This window comes from Penaeus vannamei, chromosome 17 (assembly GCF_042767895.1).
Source record: "Penaeus vannamei isolate JL-2024 chromosome 17, ASM4276789v1, whole genome shotgun sequence".
Lineage (NCBI taxonomy): Eukaryota > Metazoa > Arthropoda > Malacostraca > Decapoda > Penaeidae > Penaeus > Penaeus vannamei.
This window is the reverse complement of record NC_091565.1, coordinates 24,093,056-24,118,692: the sequence shown is the minus strand read 5'-3', so window position 1 is coordinate 24,118,692 and position 25,637 is coordinate 24,093,056. Positions and strand designations below refer to the sequence as shown.

Genomic DNA, 25,637 nt, shown 5'->3' with positions numbered 1-25,637 from the left:
GATAAAATGGTAATTGGGAATTGGAATAGGAGGGTGTGTGAGGAAAGTCTCTTGGAGGCAGATAATAGATGGATTATAAGAAGCAAGGAAATGACATAAGTCTGGTCTATGAGAACGGAAACCACGAATATTCCAATGTAGGAGAGCTATAGCTTATGAGTGATATCGCATACGGTACGTATTGGGGAATCTGGGGGAGAAGGAGCTACGGTGTGTGAAGGAGGGGTATTAGGAGGTAGGGAATTTGGGAAGGGCATTGTTGTGACACGAGTGATTCTCGGGAGTGCAAAAAACAGAGGGGATGGAGGAAGGGAGAATGTGCCTATAGTTGGGGTTGAAGGGGGTGGGTTGTGTTGGGAGGGAGTAGATGTGGGGGGAGTATTAGTGGTAGGAGGGTGGATATCGGAAGGATGGATATCGGAGGTGGATGGGATTGAGGGGGTTAGGTTGTGTTGAGAGGGAGTAGGAGGAAGGGGTGTAGGGGGAATATTAGGAGGAGGGGTATGAATATCGGCAACCACTTTCAAGTGTGGAAGGAGCATGAGTTATGGGATCTTGTGTCTTAAGCATACAACTTTGGATGTCATCCATTGTTTCTGCAATGGAATTGGTTGGAGAGTTTTGTGATAAGGTAATTGTTTCTGCAATGGAGTTGGTTGGAGAATTTTGTGGGATAAAGGTTTTCTTATGAGGGGGGGGAAGGGGAGACTGGTGTCTCAGGAATAAAGGTAAAGGTAGGTGGAGGCGATTGTGCTGTAGGGGAAGAAGGGTTAGAACGTTTAGTCTGTCTACTGCGGGTAGTACGGGGAGGGAGAGGGGGTGGTGTTGGGGCTGTAGTTGAGACTGGATCTGTGGTTGAGATTGGGGTGTCTGGGTTTAGAGCGGCAAAGGAATTGGTCTGAGGGATCTAGAATGTACAAGTGGAAATGGGGACATCTTGGGGTGGAGGGGGAGGGGTTGAGCGAACAATGTTACTAGAGTATGGAGTATGAGAGAAACCTTGTCGACGTGCTTCCTGTCTGGCTTCACGTAAAGTGAGACCATTCTTGTATCTGAGTTACTACTACAGATTCAAACTTGTAAGTGGGACAGCCTCTATAAAATACATTATGGGGGCCGCCGCAGTTAGCACATGTTCGTGTTTGTGCTGAGCAGTTTGATCGGTTATGACCACCAGGTTGGGCACATATGGGGCATCGGTCTGTGGAACGGCAATGTTTGGCAGGATGTCCAAAGCGCCAACAGTTTTGACATTAACGGGGAGAGGGTTGGTATGGTCGAACAGGGAGGGATTGTCCACTGATGTAGATACGTAGGGGAAGGTCATGTGTACGGAAGGTAATTTTGGCAATGTTGGTCGGATTCTTTTGATGACCTTTAGGTGGAATAGTGTAGCAATGTACTGATTTCACATCTTGGTCTTTGAGGCATCCTAATACGTCTTCTCCACAGTCTGACCAATCTTTGGTATCGACTGGGCAGTTTGCTGGGGAGAGACAGTTCCGGTACAGGTATTAAGGGCTGGATGAGGTTCTGCAGGAATGGGGTTGCTAGAATGATTAGTTAAATTTGATAGTGCTATAGATTCAGTTTCTGATCTGTTACAAGACGGGAGCGATCGCGTTTGGTATAGAAAGGGACTCTGCCTACTTGTTTTTGGAGGCATTGTTGAAAGAGAAGAGTGTTGCCTGAGTAAGGAGCTGTAGAAGGGATCACGAAAAATCAGTCCCATTTAGCTGGTTTAAACAGAGTATTTAAGATATCTGTAGAGTTGTTGGTGGTGGATGATCGGGGGACGTGTGGAAGAGGGAGTATTACGGAATGATGGAGAATAAGGCAGCAAGGTAGTAATAAGGGAGGATTGGTTGTTTGATGAAGGCTGCGGGGGTAGAGTTGATGAATTTGCGGAAGTTGCATGAATAGGAATGTCTTCTGGAGATTGATTCCCTGCTTGGGTGGGTAATGCACTAGTAGGCATTGAGGAGTGGGTAGTAGTTTCAGTGTTCGGAGCCGTGGTCAAAGGAGAGCATGGGTTGGGGCTATTTGATAAAGGGGCAAGCCTCATTGCCTCTAATAAAGGGATTACATTTTCATTACTGGTCATGGGGAACCTGGATTATATAAAACGGCATAAACGGTCCACCCTCATGCTCTTGAAGGTAAGGGCTAGATTAGTCAGGAGTACCGTACCCATAGTTCCCGCAGGCTGTTCAGGAGTGGCACTAGGTCAGCCTTTCATTCTTTCAGCATGGCTCTTACACCTTAGGAAGTAGATAGAAGGGGTTGGAGAAGGGATGGAAACAAAAAGCTGGAGGGGGAAAAGACCATGCAATATTAGATGAGTCGAGGGATGAGGCCCTAGGCAGGGGAAATACCCACATTGGGTCTTAGTCTCCGGCAAGCCCCCCACGACAACAACGAGCAAGGGATTGGGGCGGCACTGCATCATAGTAAACGAGGCAGTCTACAATCTGACCAAACCTCGTCGTATACATGGCAGTCGGCAAGAACAGTTTCAATACAAGTATTAAGGGAGGAATAGGTTTGTCAGTGAAGTCTTAGGAAAAGATGGGATTCAAATGTAACTGATAAGGCGGGAGCGATTGGAACGGTTGTGGAAACATTGCTGGAAGAGAAAAGCCTTGTCGGAGTAAAGGGTTCTTGAGGGACTCAAAATACTGATCCCATTTGGCTGGGCTGAACAGAGTACTCAAAAGAGGTTTGTAGAGGTGGGGTAGAAGGACGAGGACATATTATAATAGAGGGAGTGGCATTGAGTGAGGTAGTACAATAGGGAGGTTGACAGCAAGGGTTAATAGTAATAAGAGAGGAGGGGCAGCAGATGAAGAAGACTTGGGTGAAGATGGGTAAGTTGAGAGAGAATGTTTTCTAGAGGTTAAGTAATCACCTGGGTAAGCGACTGGACTGAGGTAACAGTAGGCACTGAGATTTGAAATCAGTGGGGCTAGTTGATAAAGGTTCAAGCCTCAGTGCCCCTCATAAGGATACAACTTCATTACTGGCCATGATAAGCCAGGAATCCCCTTGATTAGTTTTGAATGACCTAAAGAGTTTCTAAAAAGGAGTTGGCTGAGGAGGTCTAAAAAATGAAGGTTTTCTTATGAGGGGGAAAACATAAGGCACACGATTGAGGGGCAGAGGAAGAGGTAGAAGATGGGGTGGAACACTTAGATTGTCTGATGCAATGAGCAGAGATTGGGGTGTCAGACTTTAGAAAGGCAAAATAAATTGATTAAGAGAGGGAGGAAATACAAGTGAAAACGTAAGTACGAGGAAAGCATACTGGAGGAGAAGTAGAAACATCTCGAGTAGAAGGGGGAGGGGCTGAGTGAAGGACAGCACTACAGTATAGTAGGTATCAAGACAAATCTTGTCACCGTGCTTCCTACCCGACTACTCATAAAGTAAGACTAAGTTTAAAGCTTAGGACTGCTACTTCAATCTCAATTTGTATGTAGTACAGCCCCTAAAAATACATTTTGGAGCCACCACAACTGGCACATGTGTGACTGCGCAGTACAGTCAGAATGGTTATGGTTAGGTTAGGCACATAGGAGGGCTGCAGACTGTGGAACAACAGTGCTTTCATCCTTTCAACACAGCTCACATCTTAAAAGAGACTGGAGAAGGGGAGGGGGGGGGGGAGAAGGCCATGCATAATAGGTTCAACCGAGGGCAGGTTAAAGCCCCAACATTGGGCCTCAAACTACTTCTCTTAAGGCCCTCCAAGACAACTAAGGGTATGGGATTGGTGGGTAAAATTATACAAGCAAACATCTACAAACAAAATTCAGCACCACAGTCATCTCTTCCTATTTCTTACCCAGCCCCATGGATTACAAAATATAGATCATCAAATCAGTTGGTCAACCAAACAAAAACATTACATAGTTATACACATCTCACTGGTGGGTAAAAACAAGAATCAGCTGTGAGAAAAATGTTGGAGTATTATAAATCTTGCTTCGGCAGTGAAAAACAGCCGTAAAGTAAAGTTGCAAAACTCCAAGGGTACGAAAAGGTTCCCAGATATTTGGTCAGACAACCCCACAGGATGGCCTGATATTTTGGTGATATGTATCTGTACTTTATACAAACACCTGGTGTTTACACACAAAAAGAATTAAAGGCCTACAAATCTCTGGGAGGGTACAAGTACCCAATAATCTTTATAACAAGACTGGTTTGTAGTAATAGGATTAAATTCTCCTGAACTTGTGAAATTCTTTCTTGCTCGCTCTGCCTTTTAGGCCTGGTTTTTCGAAAAGTTGATCAAAACAGATTTTATCAATATTTTCCGTACGTTATAGCCAGACTTTTCTAAGGTGTTTTAAAATCAAATTAATTGAAACTTAAGTGAAAGAAGATACTCATTAGTAACCAGTCAGTCACCCACATTTACCACTGCCTAGGCCTACGCCTAACTACGGGGAAATACATCCCCTAGAAAAAGTTATGACGATATACCATAACCGTTTAAATTTTAGAATATATTTATAGAAAAATTATATGTATCATTAGCACAAACTCTCACATTACTACCAGGTGCCTGGATCAAAGTTCTTGCAATTGATAGCTAAAGCCTCCTCCTCTCTGGGTCTTTCGGAAAACAATTAAAACTCAAAGTTGAACCTTTTTGCTGTCCATTTGCACATCCAATAATAATGCAACTGTTTACCATGTCAAAGATTCTCAGAAAAGGATGAAAAAAGATGTGAATCTAATAAAAATTGTGAAAAAAGTGACGATGTCCGTGGGATTTCGTTGTTTTTGCCCACCAATGCCTCTGATTCATCAGGTGATTACTCTGTTGACATCACGATAACCGCCCCTATTGAACAACAGAAAAGCTATTTGTGATCAAATGAAAAAGGAATGAAATAGAAACTTCTTTATTTAGCTGTACAATTCAAAAACACTGCTCTAAATATACATGATTCCCCAGACATAAATCTAGTACACAAGCTCTAGTGTCTTTCTACACCTGGTAGGCAACAAGGGAGCCCTTTCCAATGCACTCTCCAATGAAGAACCAGCACATCACCTCGACAGCAACCAGGGTATTCAGGGTAGCCTCCTGTATAAATAATGCTTGTTAGTAGCTGCATTTCACATCAGTAAAATGTACAGTTTGCCTCGATATACTCAATACAGAAGTTCCTCTTTAAAGCATAAAAAAATAAATAAATAAAAAATTATACAGTCCAATTACATAACTTTCCTAAACTATTTTATGTGACGAAACTGAATTTCAGTACATTAATAAATATCTAATATAAATATTTCACTGCTTACAGAATTTGAAAGCAACCAAGTTCATCAGCTTGTAACATGTGAAATAAATCAAAATAGATCTCTCTCTCTCTCTCTCTCTCTCTCTCTCTCTTTTTTTTTTTTTTTTTTTTTTTTACTAACCCTAACTGTAAGGTTTTTCCATGCGCCAGTCTGTGCACTCTTCACAATGTTACCGAGGCCTTGAGCTACAGCACCCAAGTCAGCTGGGGAGGGTGGGACAAGCTCAACCTTGGCATAACGAACAAAGGTATTGAGCTTGGGGGTTGTCGACTCCACAGCAGCTGTAAGGAAAAAATACATTTGTGAATCACAATGGAATTATATTCAGGCACTTAAGGGGACCGTCCCGGAAAATGGCCACCTTTCCCTACTCTTTGCATCATAAAAAAATATCGGTTAGAGATATCTGATTGATTCTTTTTGCATGATATAGAGTAAAGAATTGCGCTCCGTTATATATACAAATTTTAACTTTGCTTCCCCATTGGGGGGGGGGGGGGGGGCACCCCAAAAAAAGTTGAAAAAAATAGCTGGTTTTTTTTTGGGTATGTCTTCGGTACATCCAAACTATCACAGTTCTTCACAGAATATTCCCCCAAAAATACTTGTGTTAGATCAACCCTATCCTATAGCCATGTAAAAGGCCGAATTTCGAATTTCCTTTTTTTTTTTTTTTTTTTTTTGGCGGGGGACAGCTTGACAGAGAACTATTTTTTTTTTTTTCAGCATTAAAATATTTTTTGATTAAGGCAAAAATTCAAAATCGGCCTTTTACATGGCCTTGGGACACCGAGGCTCTAGTGAAAGCAACAAACTGCATTTGAATCGCATGAAAATTACGTGAGTTGGGATGTACCGAAGATTCATAAAAAAATCACGGAGCTACAGCGTTTTGTATTTGGCCCCTTGCCAAAGTTTGTTATCTGTTATTTTTCTCTGAATCCAATGATATATATATATATATATATATATATATATATATATATATATATATATATATATAAATGCTTATTTAGTGTACTTTGCAATGCAATGATTACCAAGTCAATAGGAATTTTCATTTTCAATAGGGACACTATTCTGTAAAGGTCACTGGGTGTTTATAATTTTCAAGGAGGATATGTACGTAAACGCATGCACATAAAGTTAAAAAGATTAATTATCATCATTTAGTAGGCCAACAATAACTTTCACATCTAAATAATAAAATAATTATCCCTCTCATACCATTTTCTTTGGTAATTGTCAATATTAACAGATTGCAAAGGAGAACAAGTGTAGAGTTTATGATTATTCATTTGCACCCATTATCTTTACTAAGAAGTACATAAAATCAAGCAGACGCCTAGGTGTTGTGGGATATTTGCCAATTTATGGTGCCTAAGACTTACGGTAACGTCTAACATATTCATTTTTATCGGGAACGCACGAAACGGATGCGATAGCTTTTTGAACGCCAGACAAAGAATAGGTATTACTGAGTACTATCATCTTCAACATGAAATAATTTGTATCTCGCTTATACATCTGAAGTTTAAAAATCTGACATTTATGTAACATTCGTACTGAATTAGTCTTTACAACAGTAACTACCAATTTCAATTCAATTCAAATTGCCCCCTGCTGTGATGTACCGACCATTGAGCGAAATGTAACGGAAATATTTCAATGCTTCCTTATGAGGCTATTTTTAAACATTAGTGCTTCGTATGTGATATATGTACATATTACCTCGTGAACTAAAACATATTACCAGGGAGTCTCGATCAAAGCATATTTTGTGTGTAAAAGGACACGAAACTTGCTTTTTTTTTTTTTTTATTTCACAAAATATTTCGTCATAAATCACGGTGATATAATTTTATCCTAATATTGGTATAAAAGTGTTCCTTGAACATTCACGAACTCATATCTATGCGCAATATCATAATTAAATGACGTATGCACGATTGCCGCAAGCAAAAGTCCACAAAGGTGTACCTGGGCACTCATTAGCGACGTACCTCTCCGGGTGCTGAGGGACTCGCGTGTCGACTGCAAGACAACAAGCCATAGCAGGCACTAAATACTCGTTTGGTAGTTTCCTCATCCATGTACCTATACTATACGCTAACCAACTCAATTTGACCCCCTTCCCCCCCGTCCATTTGGGACGGTCCCCTTAACCAATCACAAGACACCGTGTGTGGAACAGGTATTAATAGTGGTAGAGTAAAGCGAGTATAATGAATCTTTTGCCATCATGGATCTCAGGTGTGTCGGGTGTAACCCTCACTACTATAGTGTAATATCTGATTATTTTGAGAAAAATGATGCTATAGAATTCCTGTGAGAGCACAGTGTTTTGCCAAGCAAAATGTAATTCCCCGTTGAATTCTTTTTTTGTTGAAGTGGCATCATTATACCTGCCGCAAGGCGGGGATCAGCAGGACCAGCCCCTGCCAACCACAGTTCCTCTCGATGAGAGTACTTCTTCTGATAGTGAATGAAATTATGTAAGAAATGTAAATCTGTACTTAGATGTTTTATTTCCATTGTATACATATATATAAAACATTATTACGCCACAAAATACGTGTTTTCGTGAACTCCGACGCACATTTATTAAGAATCGGCGATATTAAATGAATCGTGTGTGAAAGGGTAAGACAGGAACACCATGCTTAAATAGCAATTACTGGCAAGGTAGCAATTATACTGTATGATAAACAGCGACAAATCCTGGCCAATGAAAACTGAGGAAAATGACATCAGTATTTCTTGACCAATCAGAACTCGCTATTTTCGGAAAGTGTGCAGCCGGGCAAAAAAAGCGTTTAGTGTCTGCTGTCAACTGTGTGAGAAGGGTTTGAGTGTGAAATATTGGAAAATATAAAGCCAGCTGATATGTTGATAAATCGCTATTTGCTTTTACCTGCAGAAAAACTATAACATCAACAATATCTGACGAAGTATACGGAGGTACGGCAATAGAAGGTTAGTAAAATTTAATAGATTATAACGAGAACCGGCGTATTACACACATTACATATTGCACGAATATAAATATATAAATATATATATATATATATATATATATATATATATATATATATATATATATATATATTTATTTATATACATAATATATATATATATATTTATATATATATTTATATATATATATATCTTTATATTTATATATATATAAAACATTTGCATGCTAGTAACTATTTCTTTACATCTTATTTTACAATAAACGCAGGCAGAAAATTACCAAACGCAGTATTAATGATGAATATTAAACGTTAAATTCTTTTGTCTATCGCCATTAAATCGGTGTACAATAACCACGCGCGCAATCAAATTGCCATAACGAATGGGACCAGGATGACGTTGTGGGCATGTCACGGAAAAACTTATGAAGGGTGGGTCTCAATCTCAATAATAATGCGTAGGGCGCTAAATGAGCGCGGGTGACAGAAAAGAATCGCAACAAGTGCACAAACCGGTAATTCTAAGTAAGACAGCCGCGCCTATTTTTCATTTTTTTCTTCTTCTATCCCCATCAATCTTGGGGGACCCGTGGGGAATCAGGGGTTGAAGGGGGGGGGGGGGACACACAGGAGAAATAGTGAAATGAAAAGTGAAAATATTGAAAAAATCGAAAACCCAAGCCAAACTTCGTAATAAAAAAGATAAAGAAAGCGTAAAAATGAAAAACCCGAGCCAAGTTTCGTAATAAAGATAAAGAAAGCGTAAAAATGAAAAACCTGAGCCAAACTTTGTTATGACAAAGTGAAAGCATAAAATGAACAAATCGAGCCGAAATTCAGATTATCAATAAAAGAAAGGAGGAAATATAACATTAAAATCAAAATAGTTGATAAACATTAACTTTTTGTTCACCCATCGCTGCAAGATGCACCGCGTCGATGTCAGTGTTGCCAAAATGTCAAAGAAATTTCTTAAAGATCATTGCACAAACAAAGCATACCTTCCTAACCCCTTATCGGGGGCAAGCCCCCGGACCCCCTTCACTGAAGATATTTTGCCGTACGGACGTAGTATACCTTCCTAACCCCCTCCCGGGGGCAAGCCCCTGGACTCCCTTCCCTGAAGATATTTCGCCGTACGGACGTAGTATACCTTCCTAGCCCCCTACCGGGGGCAAGCCCCCAGACCCCCTTCCCAGGGGGTATTTCCCAACCGGGGGCAAGCCCCAGACAATTCCCTGGGGTATTACCCTACAGGGGGCAAGCCCCCGGACCCCCTTCCCTGAGGGTATTTCGCTGTACAGACGTAGTATACCTACCTAACCCCCTACCGGGAGCAAGCCCCCGGTCCCCCTTCCCTGGGGTATTTCCCTACTGGGGGCAAGCCCCCGGACCCCCTTCCCTGAGGGTATTTCGCCGTATAGACGTAATATACCTTCCTAACCCCCTACCGGGGGCAAGCCCCCGGACCCCCTTCCCTGAAGATATTTCACCGTACAGACAGTATACCCTCCAAATATACAGACAAAGTATTCCCTTATAACCTCCTACCGGGGGCAAGCTCCCGCACCCCCTTCCCCCAAAATATTTAGCTTACTTTATAGAGATGGAGGGTACAACTCGGCAGCAGCCAGCAGAAAATGGTGCAGCCGCTTGTCTCGGGATGAGCTTTAAAGAAAATCACTCTCGCGAGGTACCCAACAAAATGTGCTTTCCGGCAGTCAAATTGTGGAACTGTGCATTTTGCGTCCCTCCACTTCCTCTCAACATTATTTGTATGGGCGCCTGTTTTGGGATTGACAAAATTATGTGAATGATTAACTTTGAGGTGATTGAAGCCCTCTCCCTCTAGTCTATCATAGGCTTTCCAGCAGTCTGAAATTATTGTGGTCCCGGGTAGCACATAGTCTTTAATAATGGTAATCAGGGTGGCCGAGTCCCTTTTTTCAACGGGGACAAAAAAAAAAAAAAAAGGTCTTTACTTTCACGGCAAAAGCCACCAAACACCCACTGGCCCTCTATTACACGCCCTACATTGTATTTTCTCTTGCCGAATCTACTTTTATCAATTTCGACCATTTTTCCTGGGCCCCCAATCAATGCTCTGTTTCACATACACCAATATATAAGCACTTCCCCACAAAAACTTGACCACTCATTCATTGAGTTGTCACTAATTTTCAATTCATTTCTAATTTGTTCATAGGAAAATCCTTTCCTTAGAAATAAATTACAAAATCGTAAATTACTTTCAACGTCCAATTTTGATTTATCAAACCAGGTGCCTTTAAAAATTGTTCAGGAAAATGCACACCAGCGTTTTTCCTTGTGCCCTTTAGCACAAGATTTGTCGCAGTGGAAGTCTTTTCTTCGGTAGTCTATTCTACATTCACTGCCACAATTTGAACAGTTCAGTGTTTTCAATATGATACTATGATCACGCACATATTCTAATTTTTTTTTCTGTATTTCCCACAAATTTCAGCACAAAATCACCATACCCATAGTCACAGCCGGCGCACAAAGTCATTGTCCCTTGTGGACACCAAGGTCACCAGGGTCGAAATGTCGCGCTTTTTCTCGCCTTGAGGCGGATACAGCTTGGCGGCTTCGTTAAAAAAATTATGGAGGGCAGCCTCTTTAAAATCTTTAATGAATATGTACCGAGAAAAATAATGCGATAGATATTCTGTTCTCGTGCCAGGAGTCTTAACCCATTCTTTTACGTCTCTCCAGAGACGCTCTATTGTCTGGGTGTGCACGGACGCGTCTTGGGGATTGACAAAATACTTGGAATTAATAACCACTCTGTGCATATATCCCAGTTCTTTTAGCTGGCAGTAGGCTCCCCAGCCGTCACTAATTAATACACTACCCTTTCTTGTGTATTTTTCTATTAAGGGGATAAGCGTTTCTGCACTCCTGTCTTCTTTGTCGAGGGGCACTAAAAAATGATTTTTTGTCTCTTTCTTATCCCCCCGAACACCCACACTTGGTTCAGCAGCCTCCCGCGATTGTATTTGCGCCACACACTGAGCATCTCATCAACCTCTACTATTACGCTGGCACCTCCTATTGGCTTCTGATTTTGAAGCCAATTTTCAGTTACCTCGGAGCAGAAACTCCTCCAGTCCACACTAGTAGCACTCGATATTTTCAAACAAGTTATGACAGTTTTGTGGTTCCAAAATTTTTGGAGCCAATGATTTACAAAAATCAAAATTTTTGATGGAGGCAAATGAGTCCCTTGAAGGAAGGTGCCAGCGTAATTGCTTATGGAGTAGGCGCAACTCCTGCAATGTTTCGTTCTTGCAATTTTTTCCAGCGCCGCAATACCCCAGGTGTTCACTTTCACGATATTTGCACGGTAACTGACAGTGCCGGCACTCTACTGCAGATGGTAGTACACCGTGCTTTCTTTAAAATGTTATCGATTTATCGTCCTCCTTATGGAATTCTTGTATAAAGTCTAAGTAGTTCCAATTACACTCCTCACACTTCTCCATGTTGGCACTGGTTTTTCTTTTTACACTTACCCGCAAAGTAACACGTGGAATTCAATGTCAAGTAAGTAATGTCTCGCCACTTGTAGCTCTTACACAAAACCGAGGTAGAGGTTGAAGACCACGACGCGCGTAGATAGAGGAAAATGAACACCGCCATCATATAGAGCGGGGAAAAATAGAAGGGGATAGCGTATAGTTTAAGATGCACCGGCCTTACAGTCAACGCTAAATGACGAAAATATAACACGCAGCCGCCTTCCAAATTCAAAGTCGATGAGCTTGTTTACCTTGCTAGGAAAAACACGACACTGACCCACGGATGCATTTTTGCATTCGCGAACTAGTCCATGTATCATTATGCGCTTGTCAAAACAATATTTGGCTAATTGTCTGTGTCTGCTGGTATGCATTTATACCTTTAAAGTCTTTCAGTAATGTTATTATACTTCATTTACATATTTATATATTTATCTATACCCTCATATCGAATCCTGCGCATCGAGTGTTTCACACTTTCTTGCTCCAGCCGCAGATTGACAGGTCACCATACCGCTCATTTCGAGATTGAAAGCTGGTGAGAAATGTTGCGTTTCCAGTGTGGTGTTGATTCTGGGTTCTTTTTAAGACCTTTACAGTGGCATCGAAGGTTAGACTTCAGTAACCATCCCAGTTTTATATCTGAGCCCATCAAGAGCTCCAAAGGACGAAAAAGGTGATTAAAATCAAAGTAATACCAACAGTACAAAGAAACGAAAGTTTCATGTTTCCGGATATAAAGGTATTTGGTTTATTATTTTACGGTGTGAATGCAGCTCTGTCTTGCCGTACATACCATGGTGGAGAGAATGTGTCCTGGGGGGTGTTGCCCCGTCAACCCTCCCCTTGGGCAGCGCCCAAAGGGCACGCCTAGTCACGGCAATTTATATTGATATATTGGTTTATTGGTCAATATGTTTTTGGGGGTTGGAACATGTGAATTCCCGTAGAGTTTTACAGAAATGTGGGTTGGGTTCCCGCAGAGTTTTTGATTTATTTCGCGTCAGTCCATAAACTTTCAAAGACGGCGTTTACATCCGTAGAGTTTCATTGGCCGATTTTAAGCGCTTTTTGTGCTAGTTTAACGCATTTTTTATCGTTATTCTTCTTATTTAACCTTGTTTAACCCCATAATTTCCCTGATATACTTCATGCCCTCCCCTGCTAACAGGACTATCAAATCAACGTCGTCGATGGAGAAATGGTACTCGATCTCTTGAACGATTCATTTGCAAAAGAAACAATGTAGAAAATCGATGAAGTCATAGGATTTCATGCAGAAACACATCATTTTTTCCGACTTAGTCTCTGCGAGGGTGCGTCGCGGTCTTCAACAATTACCAAAACCGACGCTGGAGGGGGGGTGGGGGGTTAAAGGATCCAAGTACTTTTATAATTTATATTGATATATTGGTTTATTGGTCAATACGTTTTTGGGGGTTGGAACATGTGAATTCCCGTAGAGTTTTACAGAAATGTGGGTTGGGTTCCCGCAGAGTTTTTGATTTATTTCGCATCAGTCCATAAACTTTCAAAGATGGCGTTTACATCGGTAGAGTTTCATTGGCCGATTTTAAGCGCTTTTTGTGCTAGTTTAACACATTTTTTATCGTTATTCTTCTTATTTAACCTTGTTTAACCCCATAATTTCCCTGATATACTTCATGCCCTCCCCTGCTAACAGGACTATCAAATCAATGTCGTCGATGGAGAAATGGTACTCGATCTCCTGAACGATTCATTTGCAAAAGAAACAATGTCGAAAATCGATGAAGTCATAGGATTTCATGCAGAAACACATCATTTTTTCCGACTTAGTCTCTGCGAGGGTGCGTCGCGGTCTTCAACAATTACCAAAACCGACGCTGGAGGGGGGTGGGGGGCTAAAGGATCCAAGCACTTTTCATTAAAGAAACTGTACATTGTGGAGTGACTGTGCTATTTATGCACCATAAGGGCCAGGCCTGTGTCAATACTGTCCAGTGCGGTTTTCACTCTCTCAGGGGATATCTCAGCGCCAATGATGGGTGACGTATTACTGTTTTTATTGATTAAAATGTATATACGGGTTCTGGTCTACACATGCTATCATTTCAACCTGACGTTCAGCCACGTCAACATATCTGACCGGTAAAACCAGAGATATCAGCATGCGTTATTCACGTATTTACTAGTCTCTCTCCACCCTCACAAACTCAATCTCAAAATCTCTCACTCACTCGTTCCCGCAGTCACACTCTCACTCGTTCCCACAGTCACAGTCACACTCTCACTCGTTCCCACAAGTCACAGTCACACTCTCACTCGTTCCCACAAGTCACAGTCACACTCTCACTCGTTCCCACAAGTCACAGTCACACTCTCACTCGTTCCCACAAGTCACAGTCACACTCTCACTCGTTCCCACAAGTCACAGTCACACTCTCACTCGTTCCCACAAGTCACAGTCACACTCTCACTCGTTCCCACAAGTCACAGTCACACTCTCACTCGTTCCCACAAGTCACAGTCACACTCTCACTCGTTCCCACAAGTCACAGTCACACTCTCACTCGTTCCCACAAGTCACAGTCACACTCTCACTCGTTCCCACAAGTCACAGTCACACTCTCACTCGTTCCCACAAGTCACAGTCACACTCTCACTCGTTCCCACAAGTCACAGTCACACTCTCACTCGTTCCCACAAGTCACAGTCACACTCTCACTCGTTCCCACAAGTCACAGTCACACTCTCACTCGTTCCCACAAGTCACAGTCACACTCTCACTCGTTCCCACAAGTCACAGTCACACTCTCACTCGTTCCCACAAGTCACAGTCACACTCTCACTCGTTCCCACAAGTCACAGTCACACTCTCACTCGTTCCCACAAGTCACAGTCACACTCTCACTCGTTCCCACAAGTCACAGTCACACTCTCACTCGTTCCCACAAGTCACAGTCACACTCTCACTCGTTCCCACAAGTCACAGTCACACTCTCACTCGTTCCCACAAGTCACAGTCACACTCTCACTCGTTCCCACAAGTCACAGTCACACTCTCACTCGTTCCCACAAGTCACAGTCACACTCTCACTCGTTCCCACAAGTCACAGTCACACTCTCACTCGTTCCCACAAGTCACAGTCACACTCTCACTCGTTCCCACAAGTCACAGTCACACTCTCACTCGTTCCCACAAGTCACAGTCACACTCTCACTCGTTCCCACAAGTCACAGTCACACTCTCACTCGTTCCCACAAGTCACAGTCACACTCTCACTCGTTCCCACAAGTCACAGTCACACTCTCACTCGTTCCCACAAGTCACAGTCACACTCTCACTCGTTCCCACAAGTCACAGTCACACTCTCACTCGTTCCCACAAGTCACAGTCACACTCTCACTCGTTCCCACAAGTCACAGTCACACTCTCACTCGTTCCCACAAGTCACAGTCACACTCTCACTCGTTCCCACAAGTCACAGTCACACTCTCACTCGTTCCCACAAGTCACAGTCACACTCTCACTCGTTCCCACAAGTCACAGTCACACTCTCACTCGTTCCCACAAGTCACAGTCACACTCTCACTCGTTCCCACAAGTCACAGTCACACTCTCACTCGTTCCCACAAGTCACAGTCACACTCTCACTCGTTCCCACAAGTCACAGTCACACTCTCACTCGTTCCCACAAGTCACAGTCACACTCTCACTCGTTCCCACAAGTCACAGTCACACTCTCACTCGTTCCCACAAGTCACAGTCACACTCTCACTCGTTCCCACAAGTCACAGTCACACTCTCACTCGTTCCCACAAGTCACAGTCACACTCTCACTCGTTCCCACAAGTCACAGTCACACTCTCACTCGTTCCCACAAGTCACAGTCACACTCTCACTCGTTCCCACAAGTCACAGTCACACTCTCACTCGTTCCCACAAGTCACAGTCACACTCTCACTCGTTCCCACAAGTCACAGTCACACTCTCACTCGTTCCCACAAGTCACAGTCACACTCTCACTCGTTCCCACAAGTCACAGTCACACTCTCACTCGTTCCCACAAGTCACAGTCACACTCTCACTCGTTCCCACAAGTCACAGTCACACTCTCACTCGTTCCCACAAGTCACAGTCACACTCTCACTCGTTCCCACAAGTCACAGTCACACTCTCACTCGTTCCCACAAGTCACAGTCACACTCTCACTCGTTCCCACAAGTCACAGTCACACTCTCACTCGTTCCCACAAGTCACAGTCACACTCTCACTCGTTCCCACAAGTCACAGTCACACTCTCACTCGTTCCCACAAGTCACAGTCACACTCTCACTCGTTCCCACAAGTCACAGTCACACTCTCACTCGTTCCCACAAGTCACAGTCACACTCTCACTCGTTCCCACAAGTCACAGTCACACTCTCACTCGTTCCCACAAGTCACAGTCACACTCTCACTCGTTCCCACAAGTCACAGTCACACTCTCACTCGTTCCCACAAGTCACAGTCACACTCTCACTCGTTCCCACAAGTCACAGTCACACTCTCACTCGTTCCCACAAGTCACAGTCACACTCTCACTCGTTCCCACAAGTCACAGTCACACTCTCACTCGTTCCCACAAGTCACAGTCACACTCTCACTCGTTCCCACAAGTCACAGTCACACTCTCACTCGTTCCCACAAGTCACAGTCACACTCTCACTCGTTCCCACAAGTCACAGTCACACTCTCACTCGTTCCCACAAGTCACAGTCACACTCTCACTCGTTCCCACAAGTCACAGTCACACTCTCACTCGTTCCCACAAGTCACAGTCACACTCTCACTCGTTCCCACAAGTCACAGTCACACTCTCACTCGTTCCCACAAGTCACAGTCACACTCTCACTCGTTCCCACAAGTCACAGTCACACTCTCACTCGTTCCCACAAGTCACAGTCACACTCTCACTCGTTCCCACAAGTCACAGTCACACTCTCACTCGTTCCCACAAGTCACAGTCACACTCTCACTCGTTCCCACAAGTCACAGTCACACTCTCACTCGTTCCCACAAGTCACAGTCACACTCTCACTCGTTCCCACAAGTCACAGTCACACTCTCACTCGTTCCCACAAGTCACAGTCACACTCTCACTCGTTCCCACAAGTCACAGTCACACTCTCACTCGTTCCCACAAGTCACAGTCACACTCTCACTCGTTCCCACAAGTCACAGTCACACTCTCACTCGTTCCCACAAGTCACAGTCACACTCTCACTCGTTCCCACAAGTCACAGTCACACTCTCACTCGTTCCCACAAGTCACAGTCACACTCTCACTCGTTCCCACAAGTCACAGTCACACTCTCACTCGTTCCCACAAGTCACAGTCACACTCTCACTCGTTCCCACAAGTCACAGTCACACTCTCACTCGTTCCCACAAGTCACAGTCACACTCTCACTCGTTCCCACAAGTCACAGTCACACTCTCACTCGTTCCCACAAGTCACAGTCACACTCTCACTCGTTCCCACAAGTCACAGTCACACTCTCACTCGTTCCCACAAGTCACAGTCACACTCTCACTCGTTCCCACAAGTCACAGTCACACTCTCACTCGTTCCCACAAGTCACAGTCACACTCTCACTCGTTCCCACAAGTCACAGTCACACTCTCACTCGTTCCCACAGTCACAGTCACACTCTCACTCGTTCCCACAGTCACAGTCACACTCTCACTCGTTCCCACAGTCACAGTCACACTCTCACTCGTTCCCACAGTCACAGTCACACTCTCACTCGTTCCCACAGTCACAGTCACACTCTCACTCGTTCCCACAGTCACAGTCACACTCTCACTCGTTCCCACAGTCACAGTCACACTCTCACTCGTTCCCACAGTCACAGTCACACTCTCACTCGTTCCCACAGTCACAGTCACACTCTCACTCGTTCCCACAGTCACAGTCACACTCTCACTCGTTCCCACAGTCACAGTCACACTCTCACTCGTTCCCACAGTCACAGTCACACTCTCACTCGTTCCCACAGTCACAGTCACACTCTCACTCGTTCCCACAGTCACAGTCACACTCTCACTCGTTCCCACAGTCACAGTCACACTCTCACTCGTTCCCACAGTCACAGTCACACTCTCACTCGTTCCCACAGTCACAGTCACACTCTCACTCGTTCCCACAGTCACAGTCACACTCTCACTCGTTCCCACAGTCACAGTCACACTCTCACTCGTTCCCACAGTCACAGTCACACTCTCACTCGTTCCCACAGTCACAGTCACACTCTCACTCGTTCCCACAGTCACAGTCACACTCTCACTCGTTCCCACAGTCACAGTCACACTCTCACTCGTTCCCACAGTCACAGTCACACTCTCACTCGTTCCCACAGTCACAGTCACACTCTCACTCGTTCCCACAGTCACAGTCACACTCTCACTCGTTCCCACAGTCACAGTCACACTCTCACTCGTTCCCACAGTCACAGTCACACTCTCACTCGTTCCCACAGTCACAGTCACACTCTCACTCGTTCCCACAGTCACAGTCACACTCTCACTCGTTCCCACAGTCACAGTCACACTCTCACTCGTTCCCACAGTCACAGTCACACTCTCACTCGTTCCCACAGTCACAGTCACACTCTCACTCGTTCCCACAGTCACAGTCACACTCTCACTCGTTCCCACAGTCACAGTCACACTCTCACTCGTTCCCACAGTCACAGTCACACTCTCACTCGTTCCCACAGTCACAGTCACACTCTCACTCGTTCCCACAGTCACAGTCACACTCTCACTCGTTCCCACAGTCACAGTCACACTCTCACTCGTTCCCACAGTCACAGTCACACTCTCACTCGTTCCCACAGTCACAGTCACACTCTCACTCGTTCCCACAGTCACAGTCACACTCTCACTCGTTCCCACAGTCACAGTCACACTCTCACTCGTTCCCACAGTCACAGTCACACTCTCACTCGTTCCCACAGTCACAGTCACACTCTCACTCGTTCCCACAGTCACAGTCACACTCTCACTCGTTCCCACAGTCACAGTCACACTCTCACTCGTTCCCACAGTCACAGTCACACTCTCACTCGTTCCCACAGTCACAGTCACACTCTCACTCGTTCCCACAGTCACAGTCACACTCTCACTCGTTCCCACAGTCACAGTCACACTCTCACTCGTTCCCACAGTCACAGTCACACTCTCACTCGTTCCCACAGTCACAGTCACACTCTCACTCGTTCCCACAGTCACAGTCACACTCTCACTCGTTCCCACAGTCACAGTCACACTCTCACTCGTTCCCACAGTCACAGTCACACTCTCACTCGTTCCCACAGTCACAGTCACACTCTCACTCGTTCCCACAGTCACAGTCACACTCTCACTCGTTCCCACAGTCACAGTCACACTCTCACTCGTTCCCACAGTCACAGTCACACTCTCACTCGTTCCCACAGTCACAGTCACACTCTCACTCGTTCCCACAGTCACAGTCACACTCTCACTCGTTCCCACAGTCACAGTCACACTCTCACTCGTTCCCACAGTCACAGTCACACTCTCACTCGTTCCCACAGTCACAGTCACACTCTCACTCGTTCCCACAGTCACAGTCACACTCTCACTCGTTCCCACAGTCACAGTCACACTCTCACTCGTTCCCACAGTCACAGTCACACTCTCACTCGTTCCCACAGTCACAGTCACACTCTCACTCGTTCCCACAGTCACAGTCACACTCTCACTCGTTCCCACAGTCACAGTCACACTCTCACTCGTTCCCACAGTCACAGTCACACTCTCACTCGTTCCCACAGTCACAGTCACACTCTCACTCGTTCCCACAGTCACAGTCACACTCTCACTCGTTCCCACAGTCACAGTCACACTCTCACTCGTTCCCACAGTCACAGTCACACTCTCACTCGTTCCCACAGTCACAGTCACACTCTCACTCGTTCCCACAGTCACAGTCACACTCTCACTCGTTCCCACAGTCACAGTCACACTCTCACTCGTTCCCACAGTCACAGTCACACTCTCACTCGTTCCCACAGTCACAGTCACACTCTCACTCGTTCCCACAGTCACAGTCACACTCTCACTCGTTCCCACAGTCACAGTCACACTCTCACTCGTTCCCACAGTCACAGTCACACTCTCACTCGTTCCCACAAGTCACACTCTCACTCGTTCCCACAAGTCACACTCTCACTCGTTCCCACAAGTCACACTCTCACTCGTTCCCACAAGTCACACTCTCACTCGTTCCCACAAGTCACACTCTCACTCGTTCCCACAAGTCACACTCTCACTCGTTCCCACAAGTCACACTCTCACTCGTTCCCACAAGTCACACTCTCACTCGTTCCCACAAGTCACACTCTCACTCGTTCCCACAAGTCACACTCTCACTCGTTCCCACAAGTCACACTCTCACTCGTTCCCACAAGTCACACTCTCACTCGTTCCCACAAGTCACACTCTCACTCGTTCCCACAAGTCACACTCTCACTCGTTCCCACAGTCACACTCTCACTCGTTCCCACAGTCACACTCTCACTCGTTCCCACAGTCACACTCTCACTCGTTCCCACAGTCACACTCTCACTCGTTCCCACAGTCACACTCTCACTCGTTCCCACAGTCACACTCTCACTCGTTCCCACAGTCACACTCTCACTCGTTCCCACAGTCACACTCTCACTCGTTCCCACAGTCACACTCTCACTCGTTCCCACAGTCACACTCTCACTCGTTCCCACAGTCACACTCTCACTCGTTCCCACAGTCACACTCTCACTCGTTCCCACAGTCACACTCTCACTCGTTCCCACAGTCACACTCTCACTCGTTCCCACAGTCACACTCTCACTCGTTCCCACAGTCACACTCTCACTCGTTCCCACAGTCACACTCTCACTCGTTCCCACAGTCACACTCTCACTCGTTCCCACAGTCACACTCTCACTCGTTCCCACAGTCACACTCTCACTCGTTCCCACAGTCACACTCTCACTCGTTCCCACAGTCACACTCTCACTCGTTCCCACAGTCACACTCTCACTCGTTCCCACAGTCACACTCTCACTCGTTCCCACAGTCACACTCTCACTCGTTCCCACAGTCACACTCTCACTCGTTCCCACAGTCACACTCTCACTCGTTCCCACAGTCACACTCTCACTCGTTCCCACAGTCACACTCTCACTCGTTCCCACAGTCACACTCTCACTCGTTCCCACAGTCACACTCTCACTCGTTCCCACAGTCACACTCTCACTCGTTCCCACAGTCACACTCTCACTCGTTCCCACAGTCACACTCTCACTCGTTCCCACAGTCACACTCTCACTCGTTCCCACAGTCACACTCTCACTCGTTCCCACAGTCACACTCTCACTCGTTCACACAGTCACACTCTCACTCGTTCCCACAGTCACACTCTCACTCGTTCACACAGTCACACACTCACTCGTTCACACAGTCACACACTCACTCGTTCACACAGTCACACACTCACTCGTTCACACAGTCACACACTCACTCGTTCACACACTCACACAGTCACACACTCACTCGTTCACACACTCACTCGTTCACACACTCACACAGTCACACTCACTCGTTCACACACTCTCACAGTCACACTCACTCGTTCACACACTCTCACAGTCACACTCACTCGTTCACACACTCTCACAGTCACACTCACTCGTTCACAGTCACACACTCACTCATTCACAGTCACAAACTCACTCATTCACAGTCACACACTCACTCATTCACAGTCACACACTCACTCATTCACAGTCACACACTCACTCATTCACAGTCACACACTCACTCATTCACACAGTCACACACTCACTCATTCACACAGTCACACACTCACTCATTCACACAGTCACACACTCACTCATTCACAGTCACACACTCACTCATTCACACAGTCACACACTCACTCATTCACACACTCACTCATTCACACAGTCACACACTCACTCACTCACACAGTCGCACACTCACTCACTCACACAGTCGCACACTCACTCACTCACACAGTCGCACACTCACTCACTCACACAGTCGCACACTCACTCACTCACACAGTCGCACACTCACTCACTCACACAGTCGCACACTCACTCACTCACACAGCCACTCACTCACACAGCCACTCACTCACACAGCCACTCACTCACACAGCCACTCACTCACACAGCCACTCACTCACACAGCCACTCACTCACTCACTCACACAGCCACTCACTCACTCACTCACACAGCCACTCACTCACTCACTCACACAGCCACTCACTCACTCACTCACTCACACAGCCACTCACTCACTCACTCACTCACACAGCCACTCACTCACTCACTCACTCACACAGCCACTCACTCACACAGCCACTCACTCACTCACTCACTCACACAGCCACTCACTCACTCACTCACTCACACAGCCACTCACTCACTCACTCACTCACACAGCCACTCACTCACTCACTCACTCACACAGCCACTCACTCACTCACTCACTCACACAGCCACTCACTCACTCACTCACTCACACAGCCACTCACTCACTCACTCACTCACACAGCCACTCACTCACTCACTCACTCACACAGCCACTCACTCACTCACTCACTCACACAGCCACTCACTCACTCACTCACTCACACAGCCACTCACTCACTCACTCACTCACACAGCCACTCACTCACTCACTCACTCACACAGCCACTCACTCACTCACTCACTCACACAGCCACTCACTCACTCACTCACACAGCCACTCACTCACTCACTCACACAGCCACTCACTCACTCACTCACACAGCCACTCACTCACTCACACAGCCACTCACTCACTCACACAGCCACTCACTCACTCACACAGCCACTCACTCACTCACACAGTCACTCACTCACTCACTCACTCACTCTCTCAACTACCCCAAAACATTCAGCATAGTCTTTATTTAACAACTTACCTGACAGCCCTCTCGAACATTTAAGTATCCGGTCAAATGTTTGCTGTGGCTTCCATTTTCTGTATTAAGGCTAGTCTGTTACGCTTATTGGACGATGCTCAACTTACCCATACAATGCACAGTATGTTAAAACGCGCATTAAAGTGCGTGTTAACAAAAATATATGTAAATATATGATCAAAAGTACAGGAAGACTAATTACGCAGATTTATATTTTAACCAAAGGGCGGAACTTTCCTTCTATGGACAGTAGTGAAACTTACCTATCGCGCATATAGTATTCTATGTTTGTTTAATAGGAAGCCCATCGCTGCGATCGTGCATAATAGAAACAAAAATGTCCCGCGCATGTCGCATTACCTTGTAACTTCAAATTCCCGCGGGACACTTATTCCCCCTGCCGGCCATTATTTTACGGCGGTTTAAGACTCCCGCGCGACACATTCGCCCCCTGGTGGCTATTGGTTAAGAAAAGCTGATCGTTTTGCGCACTTACTTTTTACATCTACTGATATTGAGTGGCTATTTTAAAAATATAGAAAAATTTCTTAATTTCGTTTATTATGTCCAATAAAGGTAAAATTTTCCTTGTAACTAATGGCATAGTGAAACAAATTATTCCGTTTTTTCTCTTAGAGAGCCAACTTTTGAATTTCAATTAAAGCACAACCTTTGCGCTCCCCACATTTTTATGAACTTCACTGACATGTACGAACACTAGTCAATAACAGTATTATACTTTCCTCGGTATATGTAGTGCAGAAGCCTAAATTAGTATTGCCCACTAACCTTTTGGGAGTGTGATTTGACTCGATTTGCGCACAGCAGCAGCTCCATGGAGGACGCCATGTCCATGCGGCGCAGCGCATTCCTGCCCGATGTGAGCAGCGCCGCAAGTTTTACATAAAATTGAAAATTATGAAGAAATGAGGTTATCCATTTGTGTGACGCGCGGTGATAGAGGGAAATGGACACCGCCATCTTATAGAGCGGAAGAAATAGTAGGATATATCATAGGTTAAGCTACAGCGGGCTCTTATTCACCTACAAATGACGAAAATGTACCTCGCTCTTCAGGCTCCTGGGCATTCCTACGCAGCAGACATAGGCGCCGCATGCTCAGGATATTGGATATTTTTGTGTAATCAGGATTTATTGCTTTTGTATTGTATTATATTTCGTGTGTAAAAGGACACAAAACATACATTTTTTTTTTTAGATATATTTCACAAAATATACTCGTTTGGTAGTTTCCTCATCCATGTACCTATACTATATGCTATCTAACTCAATTTAACCCCCTTCCCCCCCCTCTCTCAGGGACGGTCCCCTTAAGCAACTCTGACGTCGGGAAGTACAAGTTACGTCACTGCTCAAGCATTCAGATTCGTCGGAGAACAACAGCATTACAGTGCTAAACAGCGAAGGAATTATCCATTCCAAAAACAATCGTTTCGAAAGGAGGAGGCTGGCAGAATCTGAAATTTTACCAAAAAGTGACTATGATGATACAACTGACTACATGGACTGAGGAAACCGAGCATGCAAATCGTTTGATTGCTATGAGTTTCGACAATAACTGTCTATCATACAGCACTGCCATTATGTGTTTTATTTATCCATACTTAGTTTAAGGGAATCCTTACCTTTGGCCATGGCTGGGATTCTGGCAATGAGCTTGCTCATTTTGGATGTGCGTCTTCCGTTGACGAGAGATGAGAACAACCAGCCGGTGGACGGGACGGTGCGCCTGCGCCCGGGGGTTCCTATAATACTTTTCGACCAGAAATCCCTTCCTGCAGGGACTATAAAAGCGAAATTTATTATGAAAATAGTTAATTCCACCTACTTTAGACTTTGAAAAAGAGACAAATAGAAATAGTCAAAGGATTTTATGGGCTACATTGATCAGCTTATCGATTTTTAATTCCTCACTTATCTCTAAGTCTTCTTAAACGATTTGTTTACGTCCAAAGAGATGGTTTCCGGTGAGAAAAAATTATTTGTGTGTGTCTCTTGCACATCGCCTGCTAAGGCACTTGTCAAGAGAACCGATGGAAATTTCATCAAGCTTCTTGAGTGTGTGAGTTTTACATACCTAATTACGTCATGAATTTAAGCGATCTTGATATCATGGAAGTAAGAAAAATTACTATACAGAGGTCCACAGTACTCCAAATCAGCCGCAGTGGCTTTAATGTTGACACCCATATTTTAATTACAAGAAAAGAAAACGGTAATTTTCTATATTACCTCCGCCGCTCCGATATCGATGATTTGGGTATCGTTGGATTCCTCTCACTCTATTCAATGCAAATAAGTAGTTTTTTTTTGCGCGGAAACCCCCCTGTTAGTGGCAAACCTGGCCCCGATATCAGGGGAGAGCATGAAAGGTTCCAGGGAAAATGCGGGGTTAAATGATACTGATAATATAATACACTATGAAAATAACCATGGATATTCACACGACTTTTCATTGCAGGGGGCTGTACCCCCTGTGATCCCCCCAGGTTAGGCTACCGCCCCCAACCCCCACCGAGGAAACAAAACCTCCACCACATATTCCTTGCAGGCGAGAGCGTTACACAATTCTGGTCGATCTCGTAACATTCCCACTGAATCAGCATACTAACTGTGTCACAGTCAGCATTGTATACAGAGACAATTGTAGTATAATTAGGATGAACAAGATATACCATGAACAGAAGAGCGGCGGTGGCCTACCCTCGTCAGCACAGCGGGTTTTGTGCCTTTCTTGATGCATCTAGTTTGTGTGCACTCTATCCTGCCATGA

The 25,637-nt window shown here is 45.1% G+C and overlaps 2 protein-coding genes across 2 annotated transcripts in view; one reads left to right on the top strand and one right to left on the bottom strand.

The window, feature by feature from the left end:
* Positions 1-4,897: 4,897 nt before the first annotated feature.
* On the bottom strand, positions 4,898-24,650 carry LOC113809108 (ATP synthase subunit g, mitochondrial). Its single transcript, XM_027360595.2, has 3 exons — positions 24,490-24,650; positions 5,437-5,597; positions 4,898-5,098 (listed from the first exon to the last, which is right to left on the bottom strand). The coding sequence occupies exons 1-3, from the start codon at positions 24,527-24,529 to the stop codon at positions 5,000-5,002; spliced, it is 300 nt and encodes a 99-aa protein (XP_027216396.1). The 5' UTR covers positions 24,530-24,650; the 3' UTR covers positions 4,898-4,999.
* Positions 24,651-24,784: 134 nt separating this feature from the next.
* The window catches only part of Arv1 (ACAT-related protein required for viability 1), a gene marked incomplete in the record, with an annotated part of 17,753 nt that continues 16,900 nt past the window's right edge, over positions 24,785-25,637 (top strand). The window contains 1 exon segment of the mRNA XM_070132128.1: positions 24,785-24,926. Within this exon segment, the coding sequence (XP_069988229.1) occupies positions 24,822-24,926 (105 nt within the window).

Bases quoted from the DNA above. Each gene is read 5' to 3' on its own strand.
- LOC113809108 (XM_027360595.2), bottom strand. From the start codon at position 24,529: ATGAGCAAGCTCATTGCCAGAATCCCAGCCATGGCCAAAG. The intron at 5,598-24,489 runs GTAAGGATTCCC...TTTTCCTTACAG, and splicing joins AATCCCAGCCATGGCCAAAG to CTGCTGTGGAGTCGACAACC. The intron at 5,099-5,436 runs GTTAGTAAAAAA...TTATTTATACAG, and splicing joins GGAAAAACCTTACAGTTAGG to GAGGCTACCCTGAATACCCT.